At 44.3% G+C, this 13,954-nt stretch overlaps 2 protein-coding genes across 3 annotated transcripts in view; one reads left to right on the forward strand and one right to left on the reverse strand.

Moving 5' to 3' along the window:
- The window catches only part of ano8b (anoctamin 8b), a 40,178-nt gene extending 36,507 nt beyond the window's left edge, over nucleotides 1–3,671 (reverse strand). Inside the window, exon 1 of one of the 2 annotated variants that reach the window (XM_042227353.1) lies at nucleotides 3,257–3,671. In XM_042227353.1, the coding sequence (XP_042083287.1) occupies nucleotides 3,257–3,434 (178 nt within the window). In that variant the 5' untranslated portion in view covers nucleotides 3,435–3,671. The remainder of the gene's footprint in view (nucleotides 1–3,256) is intronic. The other variant, XM_005938557.3, reaches the window with a different exon arrangement.
- A 2,033-nt stretch (nucleotides 3,672–5,704) lies between these two features.
- Nucleotides 5,705–13,954, forward strand: part of gtpbp3 (GTP binding protein 3, mitochondrial) — a 17,065-nt gene continuing 8,815 nt past the window's right edge. Inside the window, exons 1-7 of the mRNA XM_005938559.3 lie at nucleotides 5,705–6,276; nucleotides 6,566–6,840; nucleotides 8,081–8,167; nucleotides 8,889–8,971; nucleotides 10,018–10,137; nucleotides 12,908–12,980; nucleotides 13,608–13,751. Coding sequence (XP_005938621.1) covers nucleotides 6,212–6,276; nucleotides 6,566–6,840; nucleotides 8,081–8,167; nucleotides 8,889–8,971; nucleotides 10,018–10,137; nucleotides 12,908–12,980; nucleotides 13,608–13,751 — 847 coding nt within the window. The 5' untranslated portion in view covers nucleotides 5,705–6,211. The remainder of the gene's footprint in view (nucleotides 6,277–6,565; nucleotides 6,841–8,080; nucleotides 8,168–8,888; nucleotides 8,972–10,017; nucleotides 10,138–12,907; nucleotides 12,981–13,607; nucleotides 13,752–13,954) is intronic.

Genomic DNA, 13,954 nt, shown 5'->3' on the forward strand with positions numbered 1-13,954 from the left:
GCGTTAACGTTGGGTGTCTAATTAATCCTTGAGACGCGGGCTTTTGAGTTTTGAGGCTACAAAGGAGGATGGCTGCGAGGATCAAAGTCATTCCAGTCTGCTGCGGTGGGAGAGATTAGCAAAATACGGTGGAGGCACGGAGACAATCGAGCATCCGAGCCTTTCGGTTCCAGAGCACAACCAAGACCCCGGCTGCACGAAGAAGTCACCCTGCCCTTGTGCTTTGCTCGCTGACTGACACTGACACGTGCGAGGGCGTTATGTGATATCGTAGTAATCCCACTGAAGTCCCAGAGCCTCTTTTTCGTAACCCATGCAGGAGAACAGACACAGGAAGGAGTTACTGCTGCAGTAACTACTGACAGCGGGTTGTTGTTTTGATTTCGTAGTTTGTGACAGATGTGAGTGATTATGAGTTTCGTAAGCATGCATGTTGTTTATGCACCAAACTAAAGGAGAACGTTAGGACAAAAAATGTAGCTGGTTCTCTAAAAACACAGTGGCTACTGCAGGGGTGTCGAACTCCAGGCCTCGAGGGCCGGTGTCCTGCAGGGTTTAGATCTCACCCTGGGTCAGCACACCTGAATCACATGATTAGTTCATTACCAGGCCTCTGGAGAACTTCAAGACATGTTGAGGAGGTCAATTATCAATTTAAATCAGCTGTGATGGATCAAGGACACATCTAAAACCTGCAGGACAGTTGGACACCCCTGAGCTATTGGCCTCAAGGCTTTTCCCTTTGTGTATATAATTAACAAGTATTTATTATAAGTAAATGGGGCAGGTCACTCCAAAATCTTATAGTTATTTCAACTTTTATATAAAAATAGGAGAACAAAATTGCAAATCTGCAGAAAAATACATAAAACTCTGCAGCAGTGTCTCTTTTCAGAAATCCTGAACCAGTTACTCAAAGAAAATACACAAACCTTCACGTAGGAACGAGTTTCTCTCACCTAACAGCTGATGGAAGCTGGCAGCAAGCTGAAATTTAAGCTCAGCTTAGGGCAGCAGCATTAATGTTTACATAGTGTCACACTGCCATGAGCGCGAGCCCCTCCTCACGGTTGAAAGCACCCTTGCTTCTGCACAGCGGTACAGTTCACATTCTCGAAGATAGCTCCATCATATTTAAGGGAAAGCAGACATCTCTGATAACTCCAACACTGGGAGCTCACAGCAGAAACAGTGTCGATAAACAGCAGCACAGCTCAGAGGAAAAACCCTGGATTTCGTGGTGAACTACCCCTTTAAGAACTGCTTCATGGAAACGTCACTGCATCATTTCATCATCGCTGCTATCGGTGAAACAGTCTTGATTCACTGAACGACTGCAGGTGTAATAGTAGAGCCAGATGTGCTGAAAATCCTTTCCCACTATTTGCATCTCTACATGCGTGTTTCTGTAATGCTGGGCGAAACTATTACACAAAAGCATCTGTTTTCATGTAGATTCCCACACTGTAGATGGTTTTGAAGTTTAACCATCCATTTATGATCTTATGCTTATTTAATTCAGGCTATGCGAGCTCGCTGGACAGGTCACCAATCGCTCGCTCGCGTCCTGAGATTCACCAGGCTGAACCCACGCTGACAGAATGTGCAAACAAAACAGGACAAACCTGGATTCAAACCCAGCACCTCCTTACTGTGAGGCAACAGTGCTAACCACCACACCACCTGCCACGCATGTTGATGTTTATTTCTACACATAATATTCTCGAGCACAGATGGGAACTATAAACATCTCACAGCCTAGTTCATGTCACAGAAACCTTTGGAAGCATTGGGCTATTATGTCTGCTGTTAAGTTACTGTCCCTGCACTGTGGGAAGCACGGGGACTTTCTATAAACTCATCTCTTCTTTCATTAAACTTAATAACCATATCGAGTCAAATAAAGCCAACATCTGAATGAAACTGGGATTCCTCTGACCTAAAGATTAAAAACACAGTGTTAGACGTCTGATCAAGCATTCAATGCTTTCTGCACAGCTCTGCATACTTGACACTATTTAGATTTGTCCTACACATGTGTGTCTAGCCAGCCTTAAAGCCCTAGTTTCTTCTCTTTGCCCCGGCGCTGCCTCTAGCTAGTCGAGCCACCGTAAAGTTGAACTCATCTCCATTTCACTGGCCCTCCAACAGCCTGTAACCCATTCAAGGACCACTGGGTGCCACCCTCTCAACTGGATGACAGGTTGCTCTTCCATTCGGCAGCTGCCTGCTCAGATTACCTCGACCAAGAGTGGAAAGAAGGTCTCATCTGCTGACAGCCTACTGCTCCACTGCATCACTCTGCAGCAGCACTCAGGAGGCACAGAGGCTGTCTCTGCACCCCGCATGCAGGAAAACAATCCTGCCTTGGCAGCTGAGGCTCCCTGTCCCAGCTAATATTGTGGTCTGATCCAAAAATAGCCTGACTTGTAAATCTTGCAAAGAGACAACTAAGATATGGGCTGTTCAAATCCACCGTCACAGGCACGGAGTATTAACATGAAGCAGGCTGGTTCTGATTATCCTTTGTAAAGAAGAAGGAGGGAAAAGTCGATTTTATGATGTACTTTTTTCTTGCAGCCTCCAATACAAGAACAGCACCGGAGACCAAAATACAATGAAATGTGAGGAGGTGTGAACCGAGAAAAGGCAAACACTGCGAGCTCAAAGCAGATTAAACATGCACCTGTCCTCGAGTCTGTCCAATAGCATGGAAACTGACACTGAGGTGCACGACGCGGTGTGCAATAGTGCAGTCCACCTGCAATAGTTCGGAAATCCCGAGGAAAGTGATCTCGAAGGTAAACAACCTTAAACCAGAGGAGATGACTGACAAGAGAGAACCCCCTTCAATAAAAATAGGCTAACTATCAGCCAATCAAGGCCCGTGAGCTGCGTGTGAGGATAGTATGGACAACAACAGCTGCCCAGAGGGAACAAATGGGCTCATATCAGGAGGCAGGCTAATGGGCTAAACAGACAATAACCGACCAGAAGGTCATAACTCGGATGTGCCAAAGTGGCCATTTTTCCTGAACACCTATTATCACAGCAGTGAATTTTGGAAACAGCACGAAATGCCAGTCAGAGCCATCGTTTACAGGCCTGCTGCCTGACCAGGTGTTGATTTTGGGACGCCCTCGTGGAGACAAAAGAACCGTGCCACCGCGAGGTGCGCGACGGCAGTGCGCCTCTTGTCTCGTTTTCCAACAGCGTCGCGTTCACCTGTCCTTCCCCTCCGCCTCCTCTCACTCACCCAGCACGCCGGAGGAGGTCTGTGGCGGAGCCGAGCCTGGATCCGGCCTCTCTGCGTCTCCTTGCGGCGCTCGGTGTCGGTGCCGGGAACTCTCGGGGCCGTCCCCGGAGGTGGTCGCGCCACCGGCGGCCGCCCCGGCTGCAGCAGCGCCCGCCGCTGCCGTCCCCGTGTCGGGCATGCTCTCTATCAGCGAGGAGCGACTGAGGATAAAGGTATTCTCCGGGAAATCGTGCAGCGGTGTCGCATCTCAAGAGGAAGGCAAAGCATGGGTGTAGCGTGGGGGTTAAATGAGAATGAAAGTGAAGTGAAGGTTGTTGGCGTTGGCGCAGCGGCGGATCATCCTGGTGGTACTCTGGAGCAGGATGCGCGGTTAGATGGAGAGCGCTCCTCCAACCACTACAGGAGGAGGGACAAAGAGAGGGAGGGGTGGATGGAGGGGGCTGTGTGACACACATGCACCTTCACGGTCGCTGACTGATTGTTGTCTCAGATTACATTGCCAAAACTGTTAAATGTAACAAACCCGCACCACGCACGCTGTAGGAATTTAAAAAATCTGTCTGTTAGGATCATTTTATGCATGCATGTAGTAGCGGTTCCTCCATCTCTGAGAGAAGTGTATTTTTATCACCTCGCAGGCTGCAGATCGAGGCCAAAAATAGAATCCAAATGGCTACATTAAAGGAAAACTCATTCAAAATGCATGGTTTTCACAGTGATGACATTACTTCACAGGCAAGATGCCCAATCAGATGATCTGGTGCTTTTAATGTGCGCGCCTTTGATAATCCTTTCATAGACTATCACTCTTCTTTGACTATGATGGGAAAACTGAAGAAGCTGTGCAAAAAATATCTTCATGGATTAAATTTTTAGTGACACTTGGGTGTGGCTACCGGTAATATCGCTTCTCAGTCAAACACTCTACAGTAAACACGGCGTGGGGCTGTGTAATGTTTGCTTTGCTGCTTAATAAGCTTGGTCATTCCATCACTGTATCGCTAAGGCCAGTTTACATGGTCACACTGTCTTGAAAAGAGAGCAAAGAGCAGTCCTCCACCCTAAAGAGACACACGGCCCTCAAAATAAATGTTGTTACAGCAGAGCGAGTCCGATGATCCTCTGCAGGTAAAATATGTGCTTTGTCTTAAATTACTATGTCTGCCCCTTTTCAACCTGTGGGGGAGTTGCTAAAGCATATGTTAGGAGTGCTTGTGTGTGCAAGGAAGGTGAACACAGCTATCGTTGTAGACAAAGATCATTTCATAACCTGGAATCATAATCGGGGCTGAGAGGTAACTGTCTCTGTTTGGACTGTATTCAGCAGCTGTGAGGTGGCAGCTGTCATGCTCTGTGCACACACTGAGCAGTCTATAAATTATTTAGATCCCAGGTTAAAGATTGCTCCCAGGCCTTGGGCCATGCCTCTTCACCGTGTACACAATCTATCATCTTGGTCGTCCCTCCTGGAGGCCGTGGTTCACTGTGCGGCTACAGAGGCAGGCTGGCAGCCCGCCCCCTCGTATGGCTCAGAAGCATCTCATCTGTGAGCACAAATTCTGCTTACTCACCACTCTCTGGGATGACAGCTGCAAGACGCTGCAGTGGGGCACGCACACACACGCACACACACGCACACACACACACACACTGATGCACACAGTCTCTGTTTATATTCTGTTACATGCACGCATTTATGTAGTCTATGAAGAACCACAGATCAAAGCACTGTTAGTTTTAATAGACAGAACACAATCTAAACAAATACTGTAAAACTTATCATTTGAAATAAATTAAAAATAGTAGTGCTGTAAGAATAACCCTGTTTGCACTGCTGTTGATTCTCACACACTAAGGAATACCTTCCACCTTGTGCTGAAAAAAGCAAAACTTGACTGCTGATTTGTTTCCTGGTTAACATGTGCATTCTGCATAATGTGCCAGAGGTGTTTCCCCCAGTCTTTGATGATTTGGTAAGTAAATTGGCAGTAAAACAAACTGTGGTCTGTCCTGAACTGAATTTTACATCCTCCTTTTTCCATATACTAACCACAAAACAAAGGTGACAGACATGTTGGCACGTACATCACACAAACAGTAGATCCTTTGATAGCAGGTGCATCACTGAGTTAGTCATTTGAGTTCATGTAAACATAAGTTTAAAAAAAACCAGTAGTGATAAAAAGTGAAACGTTTATAGCCGCAATAAGAACGATATTAGCTACATACACAAAAAGTAAAACATTGGAATTTGCAGCAATGATCGATGTACACCAATGACAGTGTTAATAAACCTTTTTGTGGCCTAAATCACATAAAATCCCTTCATATTAGAGGAAGATTTGTAAATATCACAACACAATTTCAAGTTAAACAAGACAACAAGAGTTATTTTCATGCTTTATTTCATGCAAAGCTACTTTTGTGGGGGGACAAAAGATTACTGTCAAACAGATTCCTTCCACAAAATAACCAACATTTTATATTTTAATGTTTAAATGGATGTATTTGTTTAACGTGATATAAAACAACAAAAAAGGCTGAAAATCAGACCTTTGATCCCGGAACGATCATATTTGAAATAGTCACACGGACCGAATTTTCAGCGTACGATGGGCGTGGCTTAAGATAGATTGACAAGCGTCGAACAAACGGGAGTGCTTAATCTGCTGTCGTTGTGAGAAACGCTAACCAATCGAAATCAAGAGTGGGAGGAGCTACATAAATGTGACTGAAAGATGGGAAGGAAAAGTCACGAGTGGGATGAGTGTGTAAATTATACTTTAATATAACATAAGATAAGACGCAAAAGAGTGAATGTCCGGATTTAGCAGCTAACATTAGCTTCACAGACACTCCGACGTTAACTGAAAAGAAGCAAAGTGGAAATAATGTGTTGGGTGTCGGTCTGTAGGAGAAGCGGCAAATAAATGAAACGTTTGGTGTCTCATACTGATGCTGCCGCTGCGGCCCGTGTGTGGTGGGATATGGAGAGCTGCTGTGCACACAGTCAGGATGAGGTTCGTTCTGTTTCCCGGCCTCTATGTCAAATTCATGTCTTTATTTTTATGGCTGCATTCACAGAAGCAAAATAGTGCAATTAAAATATAGATTTCTTTGGGCACTTTTCATTATTTACCCACTCAAGTTTAATGCTTGTTGTTACACTAACTTAACTTACAGTGTTGTTTATTTAAGTGCTCATTTATAACTTTGATTTTGAGTTTAAATAATATAATAGAGATATAATAACTGAAAACAAAATGTAGAACATGTTATAGTATGAATCAGTCATTTTCTTATTTCCAGCCGTGGAGCTCCACCCTACAGGCTCCTCTCCTCTACCTGTGATGGAGCCCCAGCTGCACTGGCTGATGCTGACACCATCTTTGCGCTGTCGTCCGGGCACGGCAGGTGCGGAGTGGCAGTGGTACGTGTCAGCGGTCCCGCCTCAGCTACAGCCCTGAGGTGTATGGCTGGGTTCACGCAGCGTCTGCCCCCTCCACGCACCGCCCTGTTACGCAGCATCACAGACCCCCGCTCCACAGAAGTGCTGGACCGTGGGCTCGTCCTGTGGTTTCCAGGTCAGTTCCACTGGACCGTTCTAACATTTTGTTCTTCTCTGTTTTTGTCTGAGAATATGAGGATGTGGATATGTTTTTGTTTAGAAGCACATAAGTTACATCCATGTCCAAAGGTTTATCAGCATGTCCCAGATATGTAGACAGACTCGTACTTAATTATGATAAAAAGGAAGTATTCCCTCAGCCAGTGTTATTGTTTTACATATCAGCACACAATATAAAAACGATGTAGTGTTTGCCAGGCAATAAAAGTAGGTAAATACAACCTGAGATGAATAATGCCTTATGATGTATTACACAGTGTCGTTATTCCTCAGGCAGGGACCACACCTTAGTTCTGATTAAACAGTGCTTATTGAAACAGGATGATGGATGGAGCGAGCAAAGATCTTGATTGATGCTGCGGTTTGGGAAAGGCCTCAAAGAGGATCAGCAGTTTCTTCTAAGTCCTGGGTACCAACAAGAGGAGAGGGTGGGTGCGGTTGGGATGCTAAGCCAAAATACAGAAGCAGTGTGTGAAAAACTAACTACACTCCATGATTCAGGAACTGGTAGAACCCCATTTAGCAGCAATAGCTTGAAGTATTGTTGTGGAGGATTATAGGCTCACTCTTCTTTTCAAATGTGCTTCAGTTCACTGATGTTTGTGGCTATTTATTAAGCCACAAGGCTGTAAAACAAGCCCAAACCTTCATCACTCCATCACTGTGCTGAAGTATTTGTGCTAAGATGCTGTTGGTCTCATCTGCCTAAAGCACATTGTCGCAGAAGGCTTGTGTTTGGCAGATGCAGCCATGCAAACCAAACATGCTAACTGAGTCTGAGACGTAGTTCTTTGTTTAGTTTTTTCCCCCATTTCTCTGAACACGACCTGAGCTTGGACTGACTTTGGTGGAAGGTCTACGCCTGAGAAGTGGAGCATCTGCCTCGAATGTTTTCCACTCGTGAAATAAGGTTTTTCACTGCATCGTTTGGAAATAGCGTGTAGAGGCTAAACGGTGGAAATAGAGCGGTGGCTGCTTTAACGGTGGGACACATTCTCTAAACAACATGACAGAGTTTGGTAAAACCACGTCATTTCTCACTAACCCACAACCATAGCTGCTGTGTTTGATCTAAAACCAGTAATAAATCTTTCCAGCATCTCACGTCCTGCCTGTTATTCACTTCAGTTCTCTTTACATATTTAAATAACTAAAGGATGCACAGAGTGTTGTTATTCCTTTGTTTGTTTCATCAGCTCCTCGTAGCTTCTCCGGAGAAGATAGCGTGGAGTTCCATATCCACGGAGGTCCCGCTGTCGTTACTGCTGTCTTACAGGCTCTTGGTAAGATGTGATTCTCAGTATAATGTTTTAAAAAACTTGATATAATTTAATGTGACAAGCAAACATATCCAGACTTGAGATGCAGCCGTCCCTTTGAAGAGCGTTTTGAAGTTTGAGTCTTTGTAGCTTCCTGAGCTCTAAGCCTCCGTAAGTACGATATCTGTTGGAGTCAGGCGGCCATCCATCACTGCGACTTAAAACAGAGAACTGACGCATGCATCGCCGCGTCTGAGATACTTTTAATATGCGCTGTGGCAAGCGTGACAGTCCTCCTGTGCTTGATGTTTTTACTGCAGTTCTCCTGTTGACCTCCCAGGGGGCAGCATTGTACAAAGCAGAGAGTTTATGTGCTGTAAGGTGTTTTTTTTCTAAGCAGGGAGGAATATTTAATATTACATTACCTTTGTTTTCAAGGTTCATTCAGATAAAATTGTTGCCTTCATTTGGAAACCAAAAACACCGAGCGTGTCGGTGAGATCAGTCGGGTAAAATGTCTGTAATCAGGAGACGGTGACCCACGTTTGGTTTTGCACTCACTATTGTCTCTCCTGATGAGATTTGCAAAGTGTCTGAGAAAACAATGAACCTACTTAACCTGTAGTTGTGCCTGTTTTTGCTCTCTGCATGAGTCATTGACCTTATGTTTTGTCCTCAGTGTGTGCATTGTGTGCACACACGTCTCATACATTTCTTCATATTTGTGTTTACGTGTGTTTTTCAGGAAGCGTGCCTGGCTTGAGGCCGGCCGAAGCGGGGGAGTTCACGCGGAGAGCTTTTCAAGCAGGGAAACTCGGTTTAACGGAGGCGAGTGGAGAGGAATGTGTAAAACACATTGTTGTGCATCTAGAGTTATTATAGCGGCTGTTCGGGGATTTCATATGCATGAAATGTAAACAGGGACAACTTCTCCTTTTGCGTATTTTGCCCTTTGGCGATTTTATTTCATTGAGTTGTCTGATATTCCCGCATTAATGCAACAACTGGGCCTCTGTAGATGTTTTTTAATATACAGCCTGAAGCATTAATAAAAGTCCGTTTGGATTTTCTGTGAAGCGTAAAAACCAATATATTAACCTCACACAGGACATTGGATATGAATAACACGTACGAACAATTTAATAAAGTTTTTAACGGACTGTTTTGAGAGGAAAAGTAAAATAGCAGATGAGCCAAACGCTCGCAGGACTTTCAGATAAGATGAGTTTTATTGGTGCTGAAAGGAATTTGGCATCAGTGTCTAAGCTGTGGCAGCGACATCCCTCTCTAAACAGCAGCAGGATGCACTTTCCTGTAGATAACACCTAATGGACATAATAAGGGAAAAACACTTGATGAAACAGCCCGCACCACTTCTGAAAACTGTTGTCAGTGAACACAATTCATTTTAAAATTGGTGTTGGAAAAGATGATGGGACACGTTAAAGTTTGCAGATATGTTTTTGGAAATCGTGGGCGCCAAAATGGGTTCTGCACGTATCCCAGCAGCCAGACTCTGGGTGCTGAACAGGCCTGAAGACCCACATCTGCGTATTCAATGGGCTGCATTACATATATTTATATACGCCTCAGCCAGAAAGGGCTGTTTGTGAAAGATGTCGGCTTCATCAAAACCAAAAAATTATTAGTTATGTTGTGTTATGTTAAAAAATAATAACAATGACATTTCTAACTTTTAACATTTGATATGTTGTGTTTAAATACTCTTTTAATGATTTGGAAATTATTGAATTTTTCACTTTATTTTAAACTTATAGGGAGAAACGTTTGTTATGACAGGAGACAGAAAGGATGTGTACACATTAAACATTCCAGTATAAGGATATATGTAACATATGGTGTGTGATTCATAGGTGGAGGGGCTTGGGGATCTGATCCACGCTGAGACAGAGGCCCAGAGGAGGCAGGCTCTTAGACAGATGTCAGGCGAACTGGGACGCCTGTATCAGGACTGGAGCGACAGACTGAAACGGGTACGTCCTCTGGTAGAAAAGCAGCTGGCTTGAAGAAGTATTTGCCCGTTTTCATGATGTTTTAGTTATTTCTGTGTCACACATACATATTTAATTCATTTACACCTGCCGGACCTGTTGAATCGAGAGAAAATGAAGTAGTATAAAAGATCTGAAAGAGAAACTGCTGAGAAACAAAGTCAGCTTGGAAAGAGTCGCAGAGCATCATCTTTCAGCTGTGGGGAGCAACCCAGGAGTGACCGGCCGACCAAAATTACTCACATCGACGACTCATCCAGGAGGAAGAACATCTAGAGAGCTGCAGGGCTCATGTGGGAAAATAAATTGAGGACATATCCTGATGAGTCAAAAGCTGGACTTTTTGGAGTATTTGAGGTCATCCACGTCGCCCCAGCCAATCACAGCAGATGGCTCCGCCCCTCCCTGAGCCTGGTTCTGCTGGAGGTTTCTTCCTGTTAAAAGGGAGTTTTTCCTCCCCACTGTCGCCAAAGTGCTTGCTCTGATGTTGTTGGGTTTTCCTCTGTGTGTATTATTGTAGGGTCTACCTTACAATATAAAGCACGTTGAGGCGCCTGTATAAATAAAGCTGAATTGCATTGAATTGAAAAACTGACGCAGCGATTCAGTCAAACCTGGTGGTGGTCGTGTGATGGTCTGGAGCTGAAACCATGAATTCTGCCGCCTACAAGAAAATCCTAAACTTGCTCCGGTCTTCAGCTGGACTGGATGCAGCAGCTTTGACACCCGGTCTCTCCTCCTCGCGTCTCTGCACAAACAGAAAGCATCTGTTTTAACTCATTCTGAGTTAGCTTGGCACCTGAAACGAGGGGAACTTCTGGAGTTTTCCCAGAAGAAACTCAGGAAAGAACCTGTCCGGACTGTGCTGTAGGTCGGGATTCACTTGCTTCGTACCAACACAATGCATTTTTGTACCTCCAAGACTGCAGTGTTGATGCAGCAACCTATGGGAGTCTGAGGCTTCCTGTTTTCAAGTTGCTGCAGTCCGTGTGTTTCTGTTCAATGCTTGGATTCAAAGTGATAGTCTTTCCAGGGCACATGTACACAAAGTACTTTTAAAATATTAAAGTCAGTTCAGTTTGACCTCACAGACATGGAATTAAAAGAAAATCATATGAATCCAATCAGCCAGCGTAACAGTTAAACAGAAGGTTTCTAAAGTCTTAATAACTTTTTTAAATGATTGAACATTTCTCACAGATACGGATAAAATGCTCAGACAGGAGAGTCAGCAGCGGTCGAGTGAGTAACGGCAGCGTTTCCTCGGATCAGTGATGTGATTCACTTTCCAGAGAAAAATAAAAAAAACTGTAATTTTTAGCATTCGTGGCATCAGACCTGTGTTAAGATTTTTATTTCCTGAGGAAAAGTGTGATATTAGTGAGCAGACAAAGCGGCACATCTGTTGTTTTAGAAAAGTGGTTAAAACCTGCTGCAGTGTTTACTGAACGTCTGAAGCATGGCTAACGTTTATCTGAAAATGACCACGGTCGAATAAAAGCATGATACAGTACGTGCAGCGGTATTGTTCTTCTTATCTGTGTGAAGTATCCTGTGTGTGTCATAAATCAGTAGGTGTAGCTCAGGTTGGGAGAAATGAACGCAAATTTAAATCCCAGGTTAGACCGTTTTTGCTCCGATACTGTAGCTCGGTGCCTTATTTTGCTTTATTATTTCTAAAGATTTAAAAAGCAACGATGTTCATTTGTGGTTGAGTTGATGCATGCAGTCCAAAATGATAAAGAAGTCCTTGTGAGTCGAGCCCAAAGTTAAAGGACACTGACGTGTTGCCGTGCGTTTGTGTAATCCTGACCTGATCGTGGTTTTTGTTGGCGTTTTGCGGAGGCAGCTCACAGGAGAAGGTCGCTGACCGCGGATGAACACTTGAACTCGCTGGATGTGGGCCAAGCCCTTTTGTACTCTGACCTGTTTTGAAAAGCATAAAACGTTGGTCTTTCAATACTTTGGCACCAGACCTGACCAGCCGGTCCAGGTGTTCTCCCCTGAGAAAACCTTCTTAATTTGCTTGTTGGCAGCTGCTGAGCTCGGTTCCCAGAAGCTTTTAAAACACGGCTTTATTTTGGACGCGCATTTCTGAGAAGATTGCTAATAAAAAAAGTATCCTATATGTTCATGTTGGTGGAGGTCAAACCTGCATTTGACACTAAACAATGCGGCTTTTTTAACCATAGGTTTCCCACATTTATAAATTGATTCAACTATGGGAATCTGATGCTTCCTGTTTTTCTGGAGCTATACCGCTATTGTGTTTATGTTCCACAGTGTCAGTGAAGATACTGATCTTGGTGGAAATGCTGAAGCTTTTCTCTATACAGAGCTATTCCTGAGCTTAAATCTGGCAGTGAAGCAAACCTACAGAAAGACTGAACAAAAGGCATTTATGTTCATATCTGCAGATAAGTGACGTGAATAACTGGACGGCTCAAAAGGAGAGAGCTTCTTCTTGCTTTTACCTTCAAACTGAACTTAGAGGACAAACATTGAGTGATATCAGTGACTTACAGGCTTGTTTCTGAATGACATCACTGCATCACTGCAGGCACAGCGATCTGCTCTCTGTCGTGTATTTTTCTGGCCTGGTGTCACATTTCATGTAAATAAGCTTTGCAGTAAAAATAGAAAAAGTAGCTTCAGTTTTGTAAGACTCCTCCAGAAATGTTATGCTTAAGTCGTTGAAAGAGTTGAGCTTTAGCTCCCTGATTTCACCCCTCCCCTCCCTGTGTCTTCACAGTGTTTGGCCCACGTCGAGGCCTTCATAGACTTCAGCGAGGATGAGCTCATTGAGGACGGGGTCTTGAACCGAGGTACCTGTGCACTTTGACCTTTGCGAAACAGCAACAGGGCAGTCATGCTTTGGGGTTTAAAGGGGTTAAAGGGAGAGAGGAGTCCGACTGCTCTTCCTGTTATGAGCTCTAAGTGGCAATTTTTCCGAGGGTCATTTTCTTAGGATGTGTTGAGAGGACGGCCAGAAGGGCAGTTGAGGCATTTCAAAAACAAGCCTACTCCCAGGAAGAGTGCCGTCAGCGGCCCGACTGGGTTTCCTATCCTCTCAGCAGACCTGAGAGGGAGCGACCTCCCCTGTGAGTGTCGCCGGTCGTCTGGCACTGCCAGATTCTTTCATAAGTCTCAAATGTTTTGAGATTTGAGCACAAAGCCTGGGAACGGGTGTTTGTTTTGGTGGTGACTAATGTTGGCTCATGCCACAGAGCGGAAAATAATAATAGACTTAATAATAGACTTTCAAAAATAGGAAAGGTGGTATAAATACTTTGCTTTTCCACCTGCAAAGATTTATCTGACATTGTGTTCATTTTTACCTTCAAAGTGGCCAAAATTTGAGTGAAGTACTTTGTCCATCGAAGAGTTTTAAGGAAAAAGAGGACAGCAATGTATTTTATAATGCCTCTGTGTCTGTGCTGATCCCCTCATAGTGGACGTGTCAGTATGTGATCTGCAAGCGGAGATTGAGCGACACCTGAAGGACGAGAGACGGGGCGAGCGGCTTCGCAGCGGGGTCCAGGTGGTGATCGCGGGAGCTACGAATGCAGGAAAAAGTAGCCTTCTTAACAAACTCTGTAAGAGAGCCGGAGTCGGACACACCCTCACATACAGCCAAAGGCTCAAATTATAATGTACAAAGAATATTTTTAATATATAGTGGGGCAAAAAAGTATTTAGTCAGCCACCGATTGTGCAAGTTCCCCCACTTAAAATGATGACAGAGGTCAGTAATTTGCACCAGAGGGAAAAAAAGAAGTAAAACATAACCTGTAACTCT

Source organism: Haplochromis burtoni, unplaced genomic scaffold (assembly GCF_018398535.1).
Source record: "Haplochromis burtoni strain Fernald_Lab_line unplaced genomic scaffold, NCSU_Asbu1 Contig_256, whole genome shotgun sequence".
NCBI lineage: Eukaryota > Metazoa > Chordata > Actinopteri > Cichliformes > Cichlidae > Haplochromis > Haplochromis burtoni.